The sequence below is a fragment of the Cornus florida genome, unplaced genomic scaffold (genome assembly GCF_030987335.1).
Source record: "Cornus florida cultivar Cherokee Brave unplaced genomic scaffold, ASM3098733v1 CherokeeBrave_3.0.0_Hap2_Chr11, whole genome shotgun sequence".
Taxonomy (NCBI): domain Eukaryota; kingdom Viridiplantae; phylum Streptophyta; class Magnoliopsida; order Cornales; family Cornaceae; genus Cornus; species Cornus florida.
Window position 1 is genome coordinate 369,757 of NW_026775581.1, and position 25,232 is coordinate 394,988.

At 33.6% G+C, this 25,232-nt stretch overlaps 3 protein-coding genes across 4 annotated transcripts; 2 read left to right on the forward strand and 1 right to left on the reverse strand.

Moving 5' to 3' along the window:
• The first annotated feature begins 3,600 nt into the window (after positions 1–3,600).
• On the forward strand, positions 3,601–5,186 carry LOC132286130 (glutamate receptor 2.1-like). The gene is made up of 3 exons (XM_059788396.1): positions 3,601–4,320; positions 4,513–4,750; positions 4,948–5,186. The coding sequence occupies exons 1-3, from the start codon at positions 3,601–3,603 to the stop codon at positions 5,184–5,186; spliced, it is 1,197 nt and encodes a 398-aa protein (XP_059644379.1).
• Positions 5,187–13,416: 8,230 nt separating this feature from the next.
• On the forward strand, positions 13,417–16,422 carry LOC132284887 (mitochondrial import inner membrane translocase subunit Tim13). The gene is made up of 2 exons (XM_059787026.1): positions 13,417–13,634; positions 16,004–16,422. The coding sequence occupies exons 1-2, from the start codon at positions 13,521–13,523 to the stop codon at positions 16,151–16,153; spliced, it is 264 nt and encodes an 87-aa protein (XP_059643009.1). The 5' UTR covers positions 13,417–13,520; the 3' UTR covers positions 16,154–16,422.
• Positions 16,423–18,947: 2,525 nt separating this feature from the next.
• On the reverse strand, positions 18,948–21,962 carry LOC132284889 (soluble inorganic pyrophosphatase 1-like). Of its 2 annotated transcripts, XM_059787027.1 has the most exons (9): positions 21,794–21,961; positions 20,982–21,124; positions 20,856–20,884; positions 20,544–20,609; positions 20,300–20,407; positions 20,016–20,081; positions 19,790–19,910; positions 19,603–19,684; positions 18,948–19,253 (listed from the first exon to the last, which is right to left on the reverse strand). In XM_059787027.1, the coding sequence occupies exons 2-9, from the start codon at positions 21,115–21,117 to the stop codon at positions 19,211–19,213; spliced, it is 651 nt and encodes a 216-aa protein (XP_059643010.1). In that variant the 5' UTR covers positions 21,118–21,124; positions 21,794–21,961; the 3' UTR covers positions 18,948–19,210. The 2 variants fall into 2 exon arrangements, with proteins under 2 accessions (XP_059643010.1, XP_059643011.1); XM_059787028.1 differs by lacking the exon at positions 20,300–20,407 and having other exon boundaries at positions 21,794–21,962.
• Positions 21,963–25,232: the final 3,270 nt, after the last annotated feature.

The window sequence follows — 25,232 nt, forward strand, 5'->3', positions numbered from 1 at the left end:
AAATATTAAAATCAAATAAGCATGATTTGTTGAAGCACAAATTATAGTCGTACCAGTTTATTCAATAACAAAATAATGTTCAACAAATGTTTCACATCCCAATTTCATTGAAGGGCCGATAAAAAATTTAACAAACACAATTTGACGATAACTAATCTCCCAAAATAAATGAATTAACAAACAGTTCAATACTAATCCATTGCTTTAGCAATAATAAAAAAATAAAATAAAATAAAAAATTTGTGGCTTATCTATCGATAAACATAACATGAAGGTAATCCAAGTTCACACTATAGCTGAAATTTAAAATTATCTAGAACAATATTATAGTCATTTTTTTTTCCCCTCCCACGGGTCCTAAAGATGACATTTTCCCTTATATTTCAGTTTTAACTTTCACCCGTCTAACAGAATGCTAAAAATTACTAAGATTCCCTGTTTTTTCTTTAAATTGTGCCAAGTAATTATTAAGGGTGCCATCTAAACTGGTCAAAAAGTATAATCAGCACATACATATTCAAATAATATCATAATCTATCATCGTATATATCATCTACGCACTTGAATGTAATATACTTTGAGACAATAAAAAAAAAATTAAATGAGTATCCATAACAAAACATATTTTCATGAAATATTCCTCAGTAAAATCTCAAGCTCAGACACTCTCAAAATAAAATTTTATATATGATCGTCCACTCTAAAGAAACAAGAACAAATCAGTCAACATCAAGTTTCTTGCCAATATATTATATCTGAAGAAACTTTCACTAAGAATATAAGGAATTCGATGATGTTATATCTGCTCTACAAAATAATAATTCTCTAGTTCAATGAAAACATTTACATTTCAAAGGTTATAATAAAATAACTAACTTGTAAATTTATATCCATTTTAAGAGAGATACATGGAAAGAAAGAAAAAAATATATATGTATATAGTTTATACTTTGTCTAGCTAGAGGTCCATAATCACACAATCTTTGAGCAATAGTATGTTAATAAGTGTACATAAGTCCAAAAGACGATGAATCTGATTTCCTCAATAATGTCATTTCTAACCCTTATAAAATTAAAAATACTATTAAAACTTAATTATAATAACTAAAAAATTCACCATAGAAATTCTAATATATATTCTTAATTTAAAAGAAGATCTAAGATATCTTAGATGGCTTATAAATACACATCTAGTCAGACTTTTACACAGACATCTACAAAATGGACCACCTCTGTTATATATCCCTTTTATCGAATCAAGTAGGACTTGGATAAGGATATGCACAAAAAAGGGAGCAAAAGAAAGTATCTATTATCAAAGTTATGCCCAGGGAAAAAAAAATTCGCAGAAGAAAAAAAAAAAAAAATTACACATAATCATCTTATATAAGGACAAGGCACAATATTATAATTCCATTTCTTCTTTCCTATGCTCTACACTCTACTTGCCAGCATAGAAAAGTTCAATATACAATAAATTTGAGGATCCAAGGTCTGCAAACTGTTCTGAAGACAGTTAATGGCACTCTCGAACAGATATATTTGGAGGAAGAAGGAATTGGTTAGTTTTAGGTTTGGTTGGCCTAAGGGGCGACACAAAGGCCCCCAAAAGAGAGGTTGGGGTCGCTAAAACCCCAACAAGTCGAGTCGTGCAAAGAGAGCACCCTGAAAACACCATATTCACAGAGGGCAAATTGAAAGACTAACCCCAATTTCATGATACACTGTCAAAGACTATCCCAATTTCATAATACACGTCAAAGATTGTTTATTATTCAATCTTGATTTATGGAAGTTCTGAAGGGTTTCATCAATCCGACTATACTATAGGTAAAGAGAAGAGGGGACAGACAGAAATCAGATTAAAATCACATACATAGGCGACTTTCACTGGTAGAACTGGTCGCTGGTCTTCGTCGCTGATCGCCAGTCGCTGGTCTTCGTCAGACGCCGGTCTTCGTCGGATTAAAATTCTCAATTCTGGTCAGCCTACAGATGATGGTATCTTCTTCGGGTGATAGATGAGAGTTCAGAGAAGGAAGAGATCGATCGAGGAGAAGAATAGAGAGAGTTCAGAGATGAATAGAGACGAGAGTTCAGAGATCAACAGAGACGCACCTGGGCAATTTTCCTCTGAAGGTGAAACTCGCCAAAACGAAGCTCCCGAAAAATTCTTGCTTGGACTTAGAGAGGATTAGGGTTTCATATGGATTCAAGAGAGAGGGGTGTTTTGGTTCATTGATGTGTACGGGAGGAGAAATGAATTTTTTCGGCGCCTGATGGAAACAATTGCCGGGAAAATGAAAATTTCACAAAAAGACACTCAACCCATTCTTAAAAGGGGCCATGCGGGCCTGTTGTATAAAGTCCATTCAACAATGGGCTATGCGGGCCTGTTGTAGATGAAACACCTTTCTACAATGGGCCATGCGGGCCTGTTGTAAAAAACTCTGTCTACAATGGATCTGTGGGCCTGTTGTTGAAAATGTGTATTTTCTTGTAGTGCGGACACAAATAAAAGTAGCAGTATGGGTGTAGTGAAGGGCAATATCGGATTTTTATGCTCTAAACAAACACTATAGAACAAGGGTAGTTCCTCACGTAAGGGATTCGGAGGGAGAACCCTTGCGCGCTCTGTCTACTGGTGAGTTTTCGCTTTACATTCCACATGCAACTTAATGAATCCTTGAGCATTTTTTTTTTTCCTTTCCTGAATTGTCTTCTTCATTTTTCATTCACTATTTATTGGCATGCATGGCCTCATACGCATATAAAAGAAAATGCTACTATTTGGTCACCTAAGTTGATTTGGCTCCTTTTGCCAAGGAAAGAAAATTGTTTTGAATTCTATCTCATTTTCATAAACCTACCATTTTCTTTCCAGACTGATATGTTTGAACTTAAAAGCCAAAGTTCATGCTTGAAATTGGGGGCTTTTACCATGACATTAAATAATCAAGTAAATTGCTTCCCTTGCCAATGCAGCTCTTGATCTTTTGGAGAATAACAAGGTGCAAGCAATCATAGGTCCAGGAACATCACCTGAAATGAAGTTCTTGGCTGCACTGGGGGACAAGGCCAACGTTCCTATCCTTTCTTTTACTGGGAGTCCTACGTCGTCAACGGAATATCCATACCTCGTTCAAATTACACAAGACCAAACCCTTGAATTTGATGGTGTTGCTTCCATTGTAGAATCATTTCAATGGACAAATGTCATCCTTATTTATGAGCAGGGAGAAATCATATCAAATTTGGCCGATTCATTCCAAGAGAAAAACATACGTATCGCTTATAAGAGTGCCATTTCTCCCTCAGCTACTGATGAATAAATCTTTGTAGAGCTCCATAATCTCACGAGTAGTACTTTACAAACAACAATATTTGTTGTGCATGTTTCACCTTCTCTAGTGTCTTGTCTTTTCTTAAACGTCAAAAGGTTAGGAATGATGAGTGAGGGATATGCTTGGATTATAACTGACAAGACAATGGACCTCTTACATCCAATGGATTCTTCTGTACTCATTGAGTCAATACAAGACGCACTAGGTTTCAAGTCTTATATTCCCCATCAAGCAAGCTCCACAACTTCCCTGTAAGATGGAGAAGGAAAATGCGTATGAAAACCCCAATATGGAAATGATGGAGTTAAATGTGTTTGGCATTTGGGCATATGATTCAATTTGGGCCCTAGCAAGGGCAGTGGAGAAGGTAGTGGATAAGATTTTTAAAACTAAGGAACAAAATGCAGCATTGAACATGATAGACTTAGCTAACATTGGAGCTTCTCAAAGTGGCTCAATAATTCTAAACGAGTTATTGCAAATTAGATTTAGGGGTTTAAGTGGTGAGTTCCAATTTATGCACGGGAAACTAATCTCTAGAGCATTTGAAATAGTGAATGTATTAGGCAAATGGGAGAGAAAAGTTGGATTTTGGACAGTGACTGATGGAATCACTAATGAAATGAATCCATCTGTTAGTGAAAAATATCCGAGGTATTCAAGTACCAATACAGGTCTTGAAACCATTATCTGGCCGGGAGGATCTACAACTACTCCAAAAGGTTGGTTGATGCGAATGAATGGTAAAAAGCTAAGAATTGGTGTACCAATGAATCAAGGGTTCGAAGAGTTGATAAAGGTGCAGCGTAATCCTCAAACAAATGCAACAACTGCCACTGGTTTCTGCATTGATGTATTCAATGCTGCCATTGATGGCTTACTAAATACTGAATCATACAAGTTTATTCCATTTGAGGATTCCAATGGGGAGCCGGCAGGAAACTATAATGATCTTGTATATCAGGTATATCTTCAGGTACGTCAATTCAAATTGTAGAACAATGTCACAACTGAGAGATTCACAAATATTTAGTACGAGAAACATTTTTCACATTGCCCACACGCATTCACACGACACAAAACATGCAGCTAGACATGAATGCTAGCTTATTTATATATATCTGCATAGTGGTCTTTTTTATGTATGTTGCATTTTTGAATGGCTCAGCATTATGATGTTGTTGTAGGGGATACTACAATAACGGCCAATAGATCTCTATATGTTGACTTTACAGTGCCATATACCGACTTGGCTCTTGGAACAATAGCAAAGGTTGACAATAAGAACATGTGGATCTTCTTGAAGCCACTTGATTCAAATCTATGGCTGAGAAGTGCTGCTTTCTTTATCCTAACCGGCTTTGTTGTTTGGGTTATTGAGCATCCGGTAAATGAAAAATTCCAAGGTTCGGCAGCTTAGCGAATGGGAATGATCTTCTGGTGTTTGACATTGCAGGAGAAAAGTTATTAAGTAATTTGTCAAGGTTTACAGTAATTGTTTGGGTGTTCGTTGTGCTTATATTGACTTCAATCTACACTGTAACTTTATCTTCAATGCTGACGGTCTAACAGATATAACTAACATCAAAAGAGAATTATATAGGATACCAAAGTGGGTCTCTCGTAAAAGGAGATATTGTCAGCAACCTGAATTTTGAAGACACTAAGCTTATGCAATATTCATCGCCTAAGGAATATGCAGATGCTTTATCAAGGGGAACTAAAAATGGTGGTGTTGTCGCTATTATTGATGAGATCCCATACATCAAGATCTTCCTTGCAAAATATTCCCAAGACTATACCATGATCGCATATGAATCTAAGACCAATGCCCTGGCATAGCAAATTCCTATCTGGATTAAAGTGACAGATGTTCCTGACGTTTCTGAAATATTTATGCTTCATATAATTGGTGAATTCAATGTATTATATTTCGATTCATTATAGAATTGATAATGTCCACTTGATTACAAGAGATATTTATATATGTATGTGATGGCGATCAATACATGAATGTAAATAGTAATCATAAATTGTTCATAGTCGGTAATTATGGATGGACTCATAATTAATTAAGACTTGAACTGGATCCGCGTTAGGTTGAGATATATTGCGAGAGCCATTGTATGCAATTACTCCTTATCACTGTCATGACATTTGACTCTTAAGCATGAGAAAAATATAAACTCTTTTATTAATTAATAATTACTTTGATTTGTTCGGCGGATACTTCGGGATCCTTAGACCGACACTTTGGGTGGTTATGTAATTAATAGTTAGAAGGTTATATTTTCAATATTTGCATCATTGCTACTTGTATTTATTTTGTATTGATTATGTTTGATCACAAAGTAAATTCGAAGGCCTTCGTGTACTTTTAGACAAAATGATTTATTATATATTTATTTATTTAAATTGTTATTTTTGTCAAACAAATATTTTATTGTGATCGAGCCAGAAATAGTTAATGGTACCAAAATAAATATATTAATTAAGTAGTCGGATTGATGGCTTTATTTATCCGATAACTAATTATGCATAGAGGGGTCAAAGTGCAATATTGACTTAGAGGTTATTTATTATTTAATTGGAGTTCAATTAATTTATTTTAGTGGAGTAGAAATTAATTTATGAATTAATTGAATTGGGTCCATGGACCGGGCCAATTATTAATTCATTATAGCAAATAAAATAATAAGCCTAAAGGATTCTCACTCATAGCCCAACTTGATATTGGAATCCTATTAGATTTGAGACTTGTGAATTAAAGATTGAGAAGGAGTTATTGTTTCATTTTCTTTGTCTTTATATTGCCTATAAATATACATGGTCTATATATATTTTAGGTATGATTTTTAGAAGAAGGAAAAAGGAATTTATTTTCTCTCTCTAGAAAATTAGGGTTTATGTTCTCATCTAATGGAGGCTCCCACAAACCTAGTTTTCCAAAGTCATTCATGGAGGCTTATGAGTGATTCCTAAAGGCAAAACAATTACCAAGAAGATGGAGATCCAAGGAGAAGGCATCTTGTTAAGGGATTTACAATAAGTGAGAACATTCACTTTAGAGGAAAGGTTTAAAGGTTTACTCAGACCTTTGATATAAGTATTCAATCTTTAATTGAATGATACATCATATTTTATTTTTGCATAAAACTTGTCTCTATGTGATGAATCAAGATCTATGAATCAAAATCCCTCAAAAAGTTTTAAAACTTGCACGTTTCCTAACAGTGGTATCAGAGTATGGTTTGATTCATCACTAGAGATCATGATTTTATGAAAATCATCATTCATGGATCCAAATATATATATGCATATATATATATATATATATATATATATATATATATATATATTTTTATATGATCATGATGTATGTATATTTGTGATTGGATGAATGTTGATTTATGATTGGGCCATTGATGAAGCTTATAGGTTAATTGAATGTAATTTTATCTTTGGATGAATGTAATTAAGGCTTTAATTTAGCCGTTTGAAAATTCAATGATGTAATTTTATTTTTTTTTCATTGTATTTCAAATTGTAAATTTATTTAAAGTCATGTAATCTTCATTAAAGGATCCTATGAAGCTTCAAGAAGGTCCAAAAGGGTTAAATTAGGCTTCAGGGATTTTCTGGAATTATTCTGGAATTTTTCTTGAATTTTTTGGACTTAATTAATATTTTCTGGAATTTTTTAAATATTTTTCTGGAATTATCGGCGATTTTCCGACCACCGAAGCATCATTGGCAGCGAAAAGAAGTACTGGAGGAGGATGGGATCTGGTGCAGCGCACCAATAATACATCTGGCCCGTGAGGAACACGGGCCAGAATTGGCAGTAGGAAATTTCTTGTCACGCGCCAGACAAGTAATCAATTCAGGCGCGTGTTCCTCACGCGCCGAACAAGGGCCACTACTACCAGAAGCGCGTGCAGGCGCGTGGCACACGCGCCTGCTGACCTCCCCAGTGCGTGCGAGCGTGTGGAGTCTCCTTGCTCACTCTCCAAGCACGTGGGACGCGCGTAGGGGTGCGTGGGACATGCTACTTTGTTTTGGCTTCTCCAGGCGCGTAACTGCTCCTTTCAGGTGTTATTAAGCCGTTGGTAGACGCCCGTACAGCAAGAATAGTATTTAAATGTTAAAAGCTGAATCCATTGGCCATTTAAATTACTCTTGTCTATTATTTATTTATTTATGTGATGCATGGAATAGATAATTGTTGATTAATTATTATTTATGCATTGGATCCATGATATTTAATTAAATGACTTGATTTATATTAATTAAATTATGAAAATTAATTAGATTTGATTACTAATTAATTTGAGGGCACTTATTGGGAAATGAAAATTTATTTTTGTAAATTATTTTTAAAGAGTGCTTCAAATTAAACATTAGTGAATCATTTAAGTGTCCAAATATTTTCTAAATTTAATGGATTAAAATCAAGACGTTTTGCATGCATTATATCATGTAAATGAATAAATTCAAAACCCTAATTATTAATGATTAAAAATTGAGTGGGAACGGAGATTTTTATACATTGCCCCATGGCCTTCGTTATTATAACCATTGTAATTAGATCTTCAAAAATAAGGCCCCACGCATGATTTGAAGAGTCTTAATATTACAAGAATGGTTGTCTCATGAAAATAATAATATTAAATGTTTATTATAATTAGATCTTTAAAAATAAGGCCCTACGCATGATTTAAAGAGTCTAAATTATAATGACAAGATATTTAATGTTTTTTTTTTTTCATTAGAGCTTTAACAACGTTATACACTCAATCTAAAATCAATAGTGTTAGCTCCCCAACAGAGTGGTTTATACTAGGTGATTTTAGAAAGGCTAAACATAATCGGGAATCATTTCATATAAATAGACAAGGCATTGTCTTAAGAGATATGGAGATGATGTGATTTGTCCGCCAATAGCAATAATGAACTTCGCCAACCGAATAAGTTATTGGCGTATTGATTATCCGATTTTTCATACAATGGTTAAAGGACCCACATACTATTTTAATGGAAGTGTTCGCCTAATAGCAAATGAATCTCAACAATAGTAATAATGAACTCCTCTAACAGGATAAGTTATTGACATATTGATTGGTTGATTTATTATGCTACAGGGTTGAGGAACCCGCATTAATTAAAAGGGATTGTTTACCAATAATGATAATGATCTCTTATTCAATTGAGATTTATTATATTATGTAGTTAACAAACTCATTTTAATTTTAAATATGCATGATAGTATTAATAATTTACATTGCATATTGTATGAATGCATTTATATTCAGATTAATTATGTCTAATCCATGTTATCTGCTTGCTAACATATTCAATGTATGTGGACCTCTTTTATAATGACTGGAAAAGGAACTTAGATATTTTATTCACAACGTAAGGGTACAAAATGTATATAATACTCCTATACCTAATTCCTTTACTTTAAGATATTTAATGAGATGTTTTAGTGAGATTAGATAGGGTGTATGCCTACATACTATGTCAGACTTGAACACCATCAAGATAGCCTAAGGAACTCCAGTATGAAATTGTATTTTGAAAATGATTGTTTATTATTTAAAAATTAGCTGGAGATCAATAGGGCTGACTTGGGTGGTAAGTTTCAAGTTGACATGATTATTGCCTTGTTACCATATGTTACTGTGAATTAATGCTAGATATATTAATTACAATGGGCTCAAATTAATATTTGCTTCCACATCTCTTGTATTATGAATTGAGTTATTCATGTTTAGGTTCATGTTAAGTCAGTCATATTAACATGTCATAACCTTTCATGTGTCACACATCACATAACTCAATCATTTAAGCAAATAATTATCTTATTATTTAAGCTTTGGATACAATCTCCACAGAGTGAGCACTCACTTCTCAGCTATCATTACTAATTAAAAGTGAGTTCTTAGCTATCATTACTAACTTAGATTAAGTACACTCTTCTCATATCTCACTACTAGGTTATGATGAGCACCCATTTTTTAGCTATTGCCGCTAGCTTGAAGTTAAGTTTGTTTAGCTATCAATTCTAATAGTTCATAGCTTTAGTACACACTTATCTAAATAGCCTACCTTGGTAGTTGAGTAATTTGTTTTGAAGAATATTTTTCAAAAACTACTACTTTATAAGTAATATTATTCCCTTCTACTTGAGCAGATATGATGTATAGCTCAAATAACTAATGGCTAAAATGGCTACTCATCACCCTCATGTTTTTTACTATCAAGTTGAGAGCTAGAATCAACTAACAGTGTTTCATCTTCCTCTTAGGTTCTATGCACCTCATTAATCATTTTAACTTATAGCTAAGCTAACTAGTTTGCAACTCAATAACATTTTAGCTTTTAGCTAAATTGTACATTAGAGCTAACTAATTTGATTTAGCTTGTCTCGGTGTATTTACTTAGTGCATCCATAACATTTTCCAATAAAATTTTTAGAGTTATTGGAAAATCTTCTCTTAGTCAGCCCATTCACAACTATACGTGTCTTAAACACTAGTATAGATCTTTTTCCTTTGACTATCGAGAGAATTGACATAGTTGAACTAGTCAATTTTAGTTTGTTGTATTAATACACAAACTAATCATGAACTCATATATAAAGTTAATAATATCACACATTAACTATATTATAAAATTAAATTATTATATACACTAAGTAATTCAACTACATAGTTCAATATTATAATATCAAATAAAAGTAAACATTTATAAAAATAATATTGAACTTGCATAACAATATAGTTTCATATTATATTACATGATTAATTATATCACATAATTAATATAAGAAATAATAATAATTAAGAGAAGAATTTGCTTCCTAAAAGTTTTGTGGCTTATTCTCCAATAAACATGCTAGAAAATCAGGAATAAAAGATTTAGACGTTCTAGCCTTTTTACTACCTCTAAACTCATCTTTATTTTCATTGTATGATTTATACACAAGAAAATGATATGCAATACTGTTATGAGCATAACCTATCAAAGGTTTTATGTGTGGGACTGTGCACTTGTAGCTCACCTAGTGTGGTTACCTATTAGTGCCTCTTGCACCCGTCCATGACACACTCACCTATAAGGTTATCACATTTTAGGTCCACTCTAACTTTTTTAGGAGTAGGAACTGCAACCTTAGCTAGACACCCCCACATATTTAAAAATTTATAGGAAGGTTTTCGACCTTTCTATAATTCACATGGTGTCACATTAGTTTTCTTTTGAAGTATTTTATTGAGAATATAATTTGCGGAAAACAAAACTTACCCCCCACAAATTCTGATTTAAATCAGAACTTATCAACATAGCATTCATCATTTCTTCGTGAAAGATACCATGTTCTAAACAATTATAAGAGTATGGTGTTTTGTATTCACCACTTCTATCATTTCTTAACACCTTGATCTTTTTGCCAAGTTGATTCTCAACCTCATTTTTTGTAATGTTTAAACATTTCTAAAGTTTCATCTTTGCTTTGTAGCAAATATACATAACAGTATCTTATGCAACCATTGATAAAAGTAGCAAAGTACCTTTTTCACCTCTAGTTGGTACATGTTTAAGGTAATGTCATATATTTCATAATATCATATTACAAAATTAAAATAATTTAACCAATATTGAATTATATAAATAATTCAATAGTCTACTTATATAACATGCTTTAATCTCATATAATACTGAACACATCAATATTTAGCATATTATCATATAATAATATATAAAACATTATTTTATTATATCTCAACTATTAGTATAATATCTACTTTTTTATATCTTAAATAGAAGCATATAATAAAATCTACGTAAGGAATGAATCTGTCTTAAGATTGTTGGTAAATATATATGCTTCATGTGACATTTAAGATATAACAAACATTATACTAATATGTCATGAGATAATTAACAATATACTAAGAAATCATTAATTAAATATGCAAAATAAAGTAATAAAATAATAATAATAAATAAAGAACCTAGACCGAGGCTAGTATTGGATACTATGTCCTTAAGACAGATTCGCCACGCTATGGTGCTTACGGATTCAGTGGCGTCTATCTCCCAGGATATAACGGTCTACATCCATCAGTAGCAGTTTTATAAACTCGTGGATACGGCGAACCTTCTCCGTGTAATACTCTCTTTGACTCAAAATTGCATCTATACTATATAAATGCTGATTTGGGTGCAATCCGAACCAAATGGCTCGGACCAATCTTAATATGGCTCGATGAAATTGGATTAAGGTCTAAGTGGTTCGGACCACTTAACCTATGGTTTGAACCCACTTAGGTTGGGTTCAAGCCTAGAGAGAGAGATAGAAGAAAATGAAATGAACGATTTGCAAATGATCCAAAGGGGGGTATTTATAGGCAACAAGGTACCTTTTTAGGTGGGTGCAACCCTTTGGAAAAAACTAAAAAGTAGTTTTTAAGTAAGGTGCCTTTTCGGATTGGGTGTAACTCTTTGGAAAAAACTAAAAAGTAGTTTTTAAGTAAGGTGCCTTTTCGGATTGGGTGTGCCTCTTCATCATTGGACATAACCATTTATATGTGTTTCTTCATCATTGGACACAACCATTTATATGTGTCTCTTCACATTGAACACACCCACTCCAATTGGTTGCACTAGTTCACATGGGGTCTGTTCATCAATAGACACATTCATTCCAATAGGTTGCAATGGTTCACATAGTGTCTGTTCACCAATAGACACATACATTCCAATATGTTGCAACCCTTTAGAAACAGATACAACTCTTTGGAAAACAAATGCAACCCTTTGGAAATAGATACAACCTTTTTTAAAAATAATTAAAAAAAACTTTTAATTTAAATTCAAAAACCAACCATCCATTTAAATAAGCCCAACCCATAATTAAAAGCCCGATCCAAGATTCCATTTAGTAAAAAGAATAATTGGACTTTACAATTAGGCCCAAGCCCAAGCCCAAGCCCAAGCCCAAATCTGGCTTATTTAAATTTCAATTGGTTTCAACATTTTTTTCCATGTGAGACAAACACTTCCCACATTTTGCATACTCATTTAGGCTTATCAAAACACCACACTTTGGAGTTAATTTCTCATTCACCCGAAAACTGATTTGAGAAAGTAAATATACCACGTTCATTTTCTTGCGGAGAAAAACGCGCTCGTCTAGAAATCCGCAAAAAATTATTTGCGGAATCTATTCCAAATCTCATCCAAAGTTTATATTTTTAATGCCCCCATTTCCAACACTATATTGGCGACGCCCCTGAACTAAAGATCTCACCCACCGCCATCCTCATCACGAGTTCATCGGGCTTTGTCACCGCCCTCCCCGTCGTCGATCGGCAAGCTCTGCGGCTACCTATCCAGTGCCGTAGCTTAGTTTTCCGAATCACCTGAATTAGGAACTCTCTGTTGGAGTCTCCATGATCAGATCTTTGGATTATATGGGTCTTATTTCCAAGGTTTTTTTTTTTTTTTTCTCTAGCAGCGACGATGTGAGAGGAAGACAATGATATATATATATATATATATATATATATATATATATATATATATAAGGGAATGATTCAAGGGAAGGGTATTATTGTCCTTTTGATTTTATAAGTGAATGATAGGTTTGTAAATTTGTGTTGGTCAATGAGGTTAAAGATGTCATTTTAGACATTAAAAGGGCAAAATTAACCTTGCATCAATTTTTTTTTATGACATTACCACACACATCGTGAGTTTCTTAACGGCAGGGGGGGATTTGTTTACCCAGATCAAAACCTTAAGGGGGCAGCTGGAATTATGAAACGTAGAGAGGGTGTAAGTGGGATATTGACAAATGTAAAGGAGTGTAGATGAAATTAACCCCAATATATATATATATATCATATTTGTGTGTGAAAAAAAAACAAAAAAAACAAAAACAAAGACTCACAACAAATGTGGTAAGTTCAAAAAGAGATATTCGGGACATAAATGTGATTTTAAAAAAGAAAGGGGTCATAATAGTAAAAGGGAAGGGTTTAAGGCGGAAGCAAGCAAGTGCCGCTTTTCTATTTCTAGGGTTTTTTGTGCTTTTTGGTAGGCGTCGAGGAGAACCAGAGAAGACACAGGAAGAAAATATATATATCGATAACCTATAGAGAGAGAGATATGGATTCGTTTTCAGCGCCATCCACCGGATCGTCCCCGAAGCTCTCAGCGGAGGATTTCATGGACCAGCTCAAGACTCAGCTTGCCCAGGCTTACGCCGAGGAGTTCCTCGAGGTACTGTTTCTCTACAAAGAAGATTGGAATTTCATAAATTTGTTTTTAGTATTTAAAGTGACTTTATTTTTTTTGTTTTCTTTTTTCTTTTTTCCTTGTGTAATTATATATATATATATATATATATATATATATATCCGTGTCAAAACACAGTAGCATCTAATAAAAAATTTGAAATCGACTTAGGTTCCACGTTCATTGTTCTAATGTAATTGCCAGTGATGGACGATTTGGTTTCTTGATTCTATGCATTAATATGTTTGTTCTCATGAGAAAGCTTAATTTTTCGCTCTCCTTGTGAGTGTTGGCAAAGGAGGAATGAATGGTTTTCGTTTTCGGTGAATCCACTGGTTGTTACAGATGGTTCGTGAGTTTATTTCATTGGTGCCAAGGTTTGCCAATGAGTTATTCAATGAAACCTGAATAAACAGATACTCCCAATTATATGATGATGATACCATTAGTATAGTGGCCTTATTTATAATTCTTTCCTCCTCCTTCTAAGAGGAACATTACTATCAGTGTTTTCAAGATGACAAAACCCAACAAAACTTTTGTAAACTAATGTGACCAACAAATCTTCTAAGAGGGTCAAGATGATGAAACCCAACAAAGCTTTTGTAAACTAATGAGACCAACAAATCTTTCCAGACCATTCACTGTTAATATTTTTTCCCTAGGTGAGCTGTGGTGACTAAATGCCTCTAAGCAATGAAGTATTAGTTGCCCTGCATCAACTTTACTATTTATGTTTTAAATTCACGAACTAGACACAAGTTAAGCATGTAGAAGTGTGACACTGCAGAAGTCTATTCAAGTAGCAAACATTTAGTAACAGTTAATATGGTACTTTGATTACTGCTATTAATCTGTCTTATTCATATAGTTCATTAATTATTGGGAATGCCTAGCAAGTTGTCTACAGACAGCTTCTAAGCATGAATGTACTTTAGAATAAATGGGAACTAGAATCAGAAATTGAAGATTGAAGAGGAGAGATGTGTAGATGAGGTAGAGAATCAAAAACAAAGAGAAGAGTGGGAGCATCTATTGTATCCCACCTACCCCCTTAAAGATTCACGTACAGGGATATAAAGAAAAAGTATCTTTAGATTCTGGCTGTTGGTTTTATGTTCTAGCTGTCAAAATCTTATACAATCCTATATCCCAGTCTTTAGTTGTCTGTGTTGCATGTGACTGCAAAAGTAAGCATTGTCATCTCTGCGTCATAATGTTATAGATACACTGAATTAAAATAACTAAAAAATTAACGTATTCAAGAAACAGAAACTTCAACCAATTTACAAGTTTCAATTTTTTTTAGACGTGTTGCTTCGGTACAGAATTTATAATTGTTGGCTGTGTTTGAAGCATGAAATGTAAACCATATGAAAGCTGCAACCTTCTAACTTTCTAAGACACATGGTTATTAAAGGCTCAAGACACACTAAGTAGGGATGGCAACGGGGCGGAGTTGGGGTGGGTTTGGGAATAGTATACAACTCAAACTTGTCAAAATCAAAATCAAGAAAACTTTAAGCATATTAATCAAGTGGCTTTACTAAATCTGTGTACATATCACCTTTCAATTTGCATATAAACTCAGTTAAATCAATACCACAATTTTAACAAAAGTAATTAAAAATTTTAAAGTTTGTATTTGTTGACATATCAGCTTAGACTTAGAGGGTACCGCGTATGGATGAAGTAAATCAAATTCATTATAAATGTGTGACAATAAAAAACTATAATAATGTTTGGATATGTATATTATTATAAATATTTAGAATCTAATAGTAGACACAATTAATGACTGTAATCAACCATGAACTCATGAGTTCACACCAAATTTTTTGATAAGATTAAACAATACAATTCATCAATATTTATTAATGTGATATGGAGTATGTCAATCGTGTTATTGAATGATTAAGTAAAAAAGTTGTGTGTGCGCGTGTGTTTTTATTTATTTATTATATATATTTATTTATATGGCTTGGAGACTACATAAAACTGTGAAGGTGAGGATTTTATGTGAGCCTGACCGAAGGGGCCTGACACTCCTATTGAGACTTGACAAGCCTAAGGTTCTTTTTGGAGCATAGTCGCACCTTTGATAGCTGTGTGAATTTATGTATATATATATATATATTCAATATTTGGAATTTGTAGTATAAAACTCCTAGGGAAAGCAGATTTGTTCACTTTGACTAACATGGTTGGAGGCATGCCAAAGTCCTTAACTTTTGCTTGTATAAATATAAATAGTGTACTCCTATTAGATTGGCAGCACATGCAAATAGTTGTTATTTTTATTTGATTTACTCAATTATTATTTACATATATATGTGTGTTTTTTGGATTGTCAGACGGTAAGGGGGAAGTGCTTCGAGAAGTGTATTACCAAACCTGGAAGTAGCCTGAGTGGGAGCGAGAGCAGTTGCATATCCAGGTGTGTTGATCGCTACATCGAGGCCAGTGGTATAATTAGCAGAGCTCTTTTTAGCTCATCACGCTAAAATCTTAAGCCTAGCAGCATATCATGCAGAACATCAAGCTGTGGAATTTCAGAAAGAACGTAAATGGGAGAGGCTATTGATTATGTAGTTGGTATTGCTTTCCCATTCTTTTGTTATTTATGAGGATAATAGTCTGTTTCACTTATTACTTGAAAGCCAGCCATATAAACTTTTGCACCTTTAAGATTTGGACATGTTATTGGGTTATTCTTGTGTTCTTGGACAATTATTGTTAGTATTATTTTGATCTTACTAGGCATTATGCTCAACTTGGAAGTGGGAACATATCGATTTTTCAATTAGAAGCTTTGGTATACAAATGATTTAAGAAATTGTAGTACAAGGACAGTTCAAAAATCAGATCTTAATAATGATTCACTATGTTCTAGTTAAGAATGTAGTAGATGTTTTGATCTATGCCTTGCTCAAAAAACAAAATTTGATAAATAGCTTTGCTGTAAGAATGCTAAAAAGTTAATAGTGCAAAGTAATAGATGGGTAGAAGTACTGCAATTTGGATTGATGAACAAAACTCATGGGTCAATGATTCTGTGTCTCCCTCCCCTTCATTTATTATTTATTTGTTGTATATTATTATTTATTATTTGTTTTCCATCCCAAAATGTTTTGTACTTCACATGCAGTACACAGCAAGATGCAAAACCACGTGTGCTAAATACTAGTGTGGACATCTTCGTTTTCTCAATCAACTTGGATCTTGGTAATGTTGAGCCATACGATCGATCACAATTACGGAGGTTGGTTGTTGTGCATCAGCAAATCTTTTGCAAGCTTACCTAACAAATCTCCTGGCTATTACTGATGTGATATGCTGTTATCATTTTTGACCATGATCGGTTCATACCAATTTCAATTGCTTATGTAGAGTTGTCATCTTCCATGAAATGTTTTATTTCCTTTCTTTCTCTTCTTTCTTTTTGATCCCTTCGACGAATTTCGGCTATGACCAATGCAATGCCCCACTAGCTGAATAGGCGTAAGAAAGCTACATGAGAAAAGGCAAGGTGCACCTTGGATTTCCATCGAGGAATTGCGTTTTGCCAGAGAGATTTATTTGAGAAAGATTCTCCATTGGTAATTCCAAAATAGAAAGAATCTAAATAAAGGAGCATACGCGAGAAGGGGGGCAACACTACTTCTACATTCAGGGGGGAGACTAGCCTCATTACTTCCCACTTGATCAGTTGGGCCTTCAATGGAAACAATAATATTGGATCTTCCAGCTCCATCTTAAAAATTTTAATTATTGCCAAACTTTTTTCTTTTTTCTATCCCACTGGAGGCAGAGGCAGAGGCAGAGGCAGAGGTACCATCCTCTCTCTAAAATTAGTGATAGGATAAAGAGAGGGAGCCACATCTGTCTGTGAAAGTGATCCTAGATTATATGATAATATGTTTATTTTCTTTTTTCCTAGTAAGGTAAGTAATTTTGATAGATCGAACTCTGAAATCAAGCACTAGAGGATTTGATTGAGGAAGACGAAGAGTTAATAATGCTCAGCTATTGGATCATGTTGTGTGGAGGCTTCCTAATGAAGGGTTCCATGTAGCAGCAAAATATGTGGAGCACCCTAACCGTCCTTGAGGGACCATTAACTGAGACTTGACCTTATGGCCGGTTTCAGTGATAGATTTGATCAGAGCCTGAGGAGAGAAGGAAATTGTGCTTGGACTTCTAAACCATACAATGTAGAGGCTGGTTGAAATTGGGGAGGAGAGATGGAAAACGAGGAGAAGAGTCGAAGGAAGGAGTCAGAGTTGAGTGGATTGATGGATGGAAGGAGAAAGATGTCTCTCAACTCTGGAATGGTCTTGGAGAGGGAAGAAGGAATGCATCATCACTGATTGTGTTGAATGAGAGAGCTCACAGTTTCATATCTGCCTCTAGAAGATCGGATTGGATATCCTAGCATACAAGGGAAAAGTTTGAAGCCAAGAAGAGGTGTTAAGGCCATTCCAATTCTGAAAGTGGTCATAAGTGGTTAAAGGTCTTAGTTGCAGGCAGCAGCTTCCTCCATGACCAACAGCAATTGCTTTAACATTTGATATCCTATATATTTCTTCCTCAAAAGAGTTAAGTTTTTGAAAATTTAAAGAGGCTCCAAATGCATTCAAGCATAAATGAGTTTGGCTTTGTTTTTGTGGAGACAAAGTGGAGTACTCCAAGCAACTTTAGTTCCACCTCTTCCTGCTTCCTTTGTTCTCAGCTTAATTCTGATCCAGTCCCCAAGAAGCTTCTGATTAAGAATTGATCTGAGCTATGATTCTTTTAGCGAGTACGTATGTGCATACGGTAAAAACCAACTAATGGAAAAAGAATGCCTTTCTTGTACAGGGCAAGAATAATGAATGCTTACATCCTATAGAGCTGAAGACTAAAGAGAACGGATTTGGATATAGCTTTAACCTTCCTGCATAAGACAAGTTTACTTCATCAGTAATGGATTAAAACATGTGATCTTTTCTACCAGATTTTTGCAGTCTGAAAACTCTCCTTTGTTGATTTGCAACAGATTTAGTTTGATACTTGCAGCAGGAACTCGAGATAACATTTTGATCCAGCATTTGAATGGAGTGGAGTGATTGCTACTTGCCAATGAGTAGTAGATGACATAATGCCTGAACCTACGGAGTAGTTCTGCTCTGCTGAAATGAAATCGAAGGCCTGCTGACTCAGGACTTATTATTGATTCATGGAAAGATGCTCCTCTAACATATACATCACATGTATAATTTATTTGGTTGGCTTGAGTTTCATCAACTAGAGACTACATTTGAAAATACAGAACGGGACAACAATTTTAGAATTAGAATCCCAGAACACACACACATTGTTTTTCTCATTTGTTTAACATACAATTTTTACCACACAAATACTACTAAATCAGCACAAGATGATAACGTTCTAATGTCTTATGTTTTTCAAAGTATATCGGATATATTTAGGAACCAGAGAGGGAACTGCTGTTTTATTTAAGCAGTGGTAAGATCTGAGACTTGACAATTTTTAAGGAACATATACCACCAATTCATCTTCTATCTTCTCAAGGTCTGTAAAATGTACTCACCATAAAGGTCCCTGCACCGTTATAAATATAAATATATATTAATTAATTTACAGTTCAGGAGATGAACACTTAAGCAAGCAATTAGAATTTCCACCACCACAGAGATTCAGTTAGTATGTAAAAATAGGATTTAAACTAAGAATGATAACAAAAGCAGGCCTTTAGGTCCATCAAACGACGTCTTCAATCTTAGGATCTGAAGACAACCATGTTACTCAAAGTGTATGAACGTACTGACTCATAAAGTTAATTTACTTTGACTGTACGTGTTTACAGGTTCAGAGATAGAACGATGGGTGGAAATGGAAAAGAGTTTCTCTTAACTACCAGTTTCGTTTGTCAAATTAATTTAAAGCTTACATGGAGTGCTGGATAGCTTCATGAGCAGTGGCTGAAGGCAGAAACTCGTTAACTGCAACCTCTTTGTTCTCGTTCTTCTTGTCTGAATTATTTGTCAAGAAACTTGAATGTCGTCTTCCTCAAAATTTTTATAAACCTCAAATACATACAACTAATTATATATATGTTTTAACAAAATTAAGGATACAGTCTTCGAAGAAACGACGGATCTCAGCTAGACGATGAGGGGGAAGCTGATTGATATCAGTGTAGTGGCGATATTCTGGATCATCAGCACACACAGCAATGATTTTATCATCCTTCTCTCCCTATTTTAAACAAACAACAATGAAATCATCATCATCACTCTCCAATCTCCAATCACTATGAAAAAATAACTCCAAATAAGTTAATTTGGGGGGTATCAGTTGCACCTGATCAATCATAGGCATCAGTCCAATGGCCTTGGCTCTTAGAAAACAACCAGGAAGGATAGGTTCCTGTTCAAAATGTGGATGAATTTAAGTTTAAATAGATCCTATTTATGAACTCTGAGCTCAAAGTTTGGGAAAAAATATTTACGAGTTTCTCTGGGTAATTTTGTGGGTGTATTTCTCCACCATTTCATGGTTAGGTTATATATAGCAGAAAGAAGCATGCATCTAATTCTAATTATTTATGTACGTTTGTTTTTTGTATGTGATGTAGGTTGACCTACCTGCATGAGAACTAAAACGTCCATTGGATCGTTATCTTCACACAATGTTCGAGGAATGAAACCATAGTTATGAGGATAGACCATTGATGAATACAAGACCCGATCAACCTAGGATTAATCCATTGAAGCAAATGCATCCAAGTGATCGACATGATGGATCGTATATCATAGGAAATCAAAAGCAACAAAAATACTAGTATAAATGGGAATTTGGTACTTATTCAAATCTGTCAAAAAATTATACCTTAATCAGACCGGTCTTCTTGTCAAGTTCATATTTTACTTTACTTCCTTTTGATATCTCAATAACCTGCACCACAACACTATAAAAATATAATACAGCAGCAATACACCAAATGGGCTCAGGTTCACTGATAGTAATCTGACCTAGTTAATGAAGCATATAATCAAACAACCAACATTCCATTTATACAAAAAATATATATATATATATATATATATATATGAGACTGTGAGATGGAAGTTTCAATTTTAGGCCTTCATTGATTGAACTGTAATAGATGCTTAAAAATAAAATAGCTGAATGATTACTTACGCAGTTGAAAATCTGGGGAGCTCCGGGTCCTGGACACGTACAATACTCAGATATGAGTATTAATGAATTACTTGTGTGCGCTTAATTAAGTTAGTTGTAATGGAAATGATGGAGCAGGGTACGTACCTATCTCCAGATCATGCCAAGGATGAGCAGCAACGGATCTCCTTGACAATGATGATAGGATCCTCTGATTCAAGCGGAGTGCACGTTTTTGTTCACTACTTTCATTACCATTTCCTTCATTACTACTACTCATCATGGATCGACTTTCCCACCAAATTAAGAAGAAATAAAAAGATGTATTAATTCTGCTAATTAATTACACTCAACAACGATTACATACACAATTCACTTTGTGATAATGAAAATCATAAATACCTGCAACAAACATACAACATTTCTATAATCATATGCCTCTATATATAACTATGAGTCTTTTAGAGGAACAAATGCAATTAATATATAGCTTTTTTAATTACATAAATTAATTCAATGCTAATATATCATTCTACTGTCAGATTGTGAAAGTAATTATGTGAGTCAGTCTTAAAGGAAGGAAGGAATTAATAATGGTTAAATTTAATGCTCAATTCAGGAATCTTGAAATTGTACTTACATGATAATTGCATATATATATATATATATATGAAAGAGGCTGCTATAGTATATCGTTACTTTGGTAAGGAAAAAACACAAATTAAAACTCAAAGAAGAGATTCTTTCAGAAATAGTATCGACTGTAGATTTATTAGTGAGTAATTAAGCCCATTAATGGACATGATGATCAACTAGTGATCTGATCATATGACATTGAAAACCATAAATTAAAACAAACAAAAGATAATCCAAAGATGCGATGTGTATACACACAGTATATATATATATTAAAAAAATGAAGCAGCAATTAAACTCAGAAGAGGGAGATCAGAACCTACCTAAGATTGGATGAAAAAAGAAGCAGGATCAGGTCAGGGGTGAAGGAAAAATTGGCGTAGATGACCAACAGGACGATTCAGCTCTTCAGTTGGTTGGTTGGTTGGTCGGCCTGATCGTACTAATACGTATTTAATAAATAAAATATAGGAATAGTTTATTTTATATGAGGGGAGTGGTGAAGTTTGCAAGGCCACCACCAACACTCGGATCCTACGCATTTTCAAGTATTATGCTCCACTGTTAGCCTACCCAACAAAGTCCTTTGCATTGTAAATTGTAATTTAAAATTACACATATAACTCTTCTATCTATTTATTTATTTATTATTTTTATATACTCTTTTTAAAATTGTACTCACGTTCCCCACCTTTGGTAAACGGGCTCAAAGCCTCAAACACCAAATATAGGCAAAACACCTGGCGGAACTATAAATAGTTGCAAAATACAATTCTAAGGTAATTTTTGGATAGGGTTAAGGGCAGAAAATCCCCTTTTACTATTTACAAAACAATTTATGTGTGATATAAAATCTCCTTATACTATTAATTTGGTGTAATTATCCCCTTGTTTGCATAAAAAGGCATTAATACCCTCTCTAATATAAATTTCTGGGTTTAGTGCAAAAAACCCCCTAATATATAAGGTTTGTGCAGAAATAGTCTCTACTTTTTGAAAATGTGCATTTCAGTCTTTAAAATTCAAAAAAGGTGCAAATAATCCCCTTTAATTACTTTTTGGTCAAAATTGACATAAAATAAATAAAGAAAAGACATGATATTTTATCCTCATTTGAAAAAACATACACTATATATATATATATATACAATACCATAATTTCCTTTTAAAAGAATCCATATTAGACCACGTCGATGAGTGTATGTATGAAAAAAGTAATTTCACTATCCTCGAGTTGAAGAAAGTAGGATCCACAACACCCTTTTGGGTCCCCTGAAAACATAAAGTGAGCAAATGTATGTAATTTTAAAATTAAATGATTGTAATTTTAAAAAATAAAGAATAGTGATCATCCTTGAGATTTATCATAATTAGTATATAAACCAAATGCATTATTTGTTAGAAAATTATTAGTTAGTTTACCTTTACAGTGGGTTAAAAAAATAAAATCCACTTTACTGTAATAATCAAGAGGAATAAAGTTCTATTTTTTAATATATCTTTAATTTAGTTCAAAATTCATTAGTGACTAATTTTTTTATAGTTTTATCATTACTTATTAAATATCTTAAATATATTTATTTTAAGGTTAATGATCTTAATTAGATAATATTGAATATGTAACTATTAGTATAAAATCTATGTGAAAAAAAAAAATCAAAAATAAAAGTTAATGGTCTTAAATTAATCAGAATTTTTGAAATTTTTGGGTTCGGTCTGGTTAGATGAAAATTATTAGTGGTTATATTCTATATTTGTTTAGCATGAATTTTTTACATTGTCTAAATCTTAGTATATTGTTTCTTTTATATTAGAGAGGGTATTAATGTCTTTTTATGCGAACAGTGAGGTAATTGTACCAAATTGATAGTATATGGGGTTTTATACTACAAAGGGACTGTTTTGCACTATATAGATAATAGAGGGTTTTTTTTTTTTTTTTTTTTTTTGGCACTTAACCCATGGGCAAAATAGGGTTTTTGAATTTAGGGATAATTTCACTTACACCCCCTCAGGTTCAGCCAAATATCACACTAAAATAACTTTCGAAAATTACTATCACCCATATTGTAAATGTTTGTTCCGTTTTTCAATCACACCCCAACCGTTATATGTAGAACTCTGACACCCTGTAAATTAACTAAAATACCCTTTGACTTTGACAAAAGAATTCTTTAACCTACAAAACTAGATTAAAAGACTAAATTATCCCTATATATTTTGTAATTTACAATTATATTATATTATATATATATATAGGAAAGCAATTGTACAAAAGTACCCTCACTAAAATCTGTCACCTCTTAAAAATTCTAAATATTTATGTAATTTTACAAACCAAACCACTCAACTTCTCTCAAGCACATTTCTCTTTTTCTATCACATTGTTAGCAAATCCTCTTAATCACGTCGGCGGTGGAGGCCATTATTCCCTACCACATTCCTCGTATGCACTCACTATCTAATATATTTTTGTTTCACATTTTATCTGATATTTTTCACTCAAATTATTGGGGAACATCCCCGTGAACATAGTTGTCAGATCCTTGCTTGGAATTGGCGAATGAATCAATGGTCAAGAGTTCTTGTTGGTGTAGTCGCGGGGTCCTCTGACCGTCCCCTTCTGTCTGGCTTTCTGGGCTTGTTTCCCGACCTTATCTGTCGTAGTTTCTAGAATGCAAAATATTGGTTATTCCCCTTCCACCTTAATTGGGTCGGTCAAACAACTGTGGCTAGAAAAGAGGTGGTGGAGATCAGATGAACCCAATTGTGAATTTATAACAAAAAAAAAAACTAATTGAGAAATTTTCTCAATTACAAACCAATCAATCACAAACTAATTCAAGAGAAGAAGAAATTGAGACCATTCATGAACAAAATTTAAACCATAACAAACCTTGATGGTCTAGAGCCTATCGCTTCCTTGTCATCATTGCGTCTAAAATTCCACTCCGATTGTGGCCTTAGAGTGCACGTTGAACTCGTTCCGAGCATAACGTGACAAGAGATTCGTTTGGCCGGTGGTGTCCCAAATCTGTGCCTTGACCTCCTCTCCTTCTTCATCTGAATCCATATATATATATATATATATATATATATATATATATATATATATATATAACTGTGCGTATGTATATATAGATAAAGGGGAGTTTGTGGAGATTGCACGGTGGGGCACGACGTCGTGAAGAGAGAAGAAGGTGAAGGCGTCACCGTTAGGGATCCGCCGTTACCGTTGCCGTTGCCATTGCTGGAAGGCCACCGAGCCTATTTGTGTGTGTATATATATATATATATATATATATATAATATGCACACATATATTTTAGACAGAGAAACTATTGGGGGCAATGTTGTCTTTTTTAATTTGTGGATATTTTAGTTTAAAATGAATTTTAAAAATAAGGGTAGATTTGTCTTTTCGCACGTTTTTAACGGTATTATTGATGGAAAAGTAAAATTGGACCTAAGTGATAATTTTCGAAAATTGTTTTAGAGTGATATTTAACCAAACTTGAGGGAGTCTCAGTGAAATTAACTCTTGAATTTATTTTATGTTAATTTTGGTTAAAAAGTGGTCAAAGGGGCTTATTTGTACTTTTTTTGAATTTTATAGACTGAAATGCATATTTTCAAAAAATAGGAACTATTTTTGCACAAACTTTTTATATCATAATGTCATAGATCTCCGGATAAAGTGCATTAAACCCGCCCTAAACTTTGTTCTCTTTCTCAATAAACCCTTCTGAACTTTAAATAATA

What these genes read in the sequence shown, in the direction of transcription:
- LOC132284887 (XM_059787026.1), top strand. Translation starts at nt 13,521, where the DNA reads ATGGATTCGTTTTCAGCGCCATCCACCGGATCGTCCCCGAAGCTCTCA. An exon ending in ACGCCGAGGAGTTCCTCGAG is followed by an intron (nt 13,635 to 16,003) that starts GTACTGTTTCTC and finishes TTGGATTGTCAG; the next exon opens with ACGGTAAGGGGGAAGTGCTT.
- LOC132284889 (XM_059787027.1), bottom strand. Translation starts at nt 21,117, where the DNA reads ATGATGAGTAGTAGTAATGAAGGAAATGGTAATGAAAGTAGTGAACAA. An exon ending in CTCCCCAGATTTTCAACTGC is followed by an intron (nt 20,610 to 20,855) that starts GTAAGTAATCAT and finishes GTTGTGGTGCAG; the next exon opens with GTTATTGAGATATCAAAAGG. An exon ending in AGAAGACCGGTCTGATTAAG is followed by an intron (nt 20,408 to 20,543) that starts GTATAATTTTTT and finishes GATTAATCCTAG; the next exon opens with GTTGATCGGGTCTTGTATTC.
- LOC132286130 (XM_059788396.1), top strand. Translation starts at nt 3,601, where the DNA reads ATGGAGAAGGAAAATGCGTATGAAAACCCCAATATGGAAATGATGGAG. An exon ending in TATATCAGGTATATCTTCAG is followed by an intron (nt 4,321 to 4,512) that starts GTACGTCAATTC and finishes TGAATGGCTCAG; the next exon opens with CATTATGATGTTGTTGTAGG. An exon ending in GGTAAATGAAAAATTCCAAG is followed by an intron (nt 4,751 to 4,947) that starts GTTCGGCAGCTT and finishes AGAATTATATAG; the next exon opens with GATACCAAAGTGGGTCTCTC.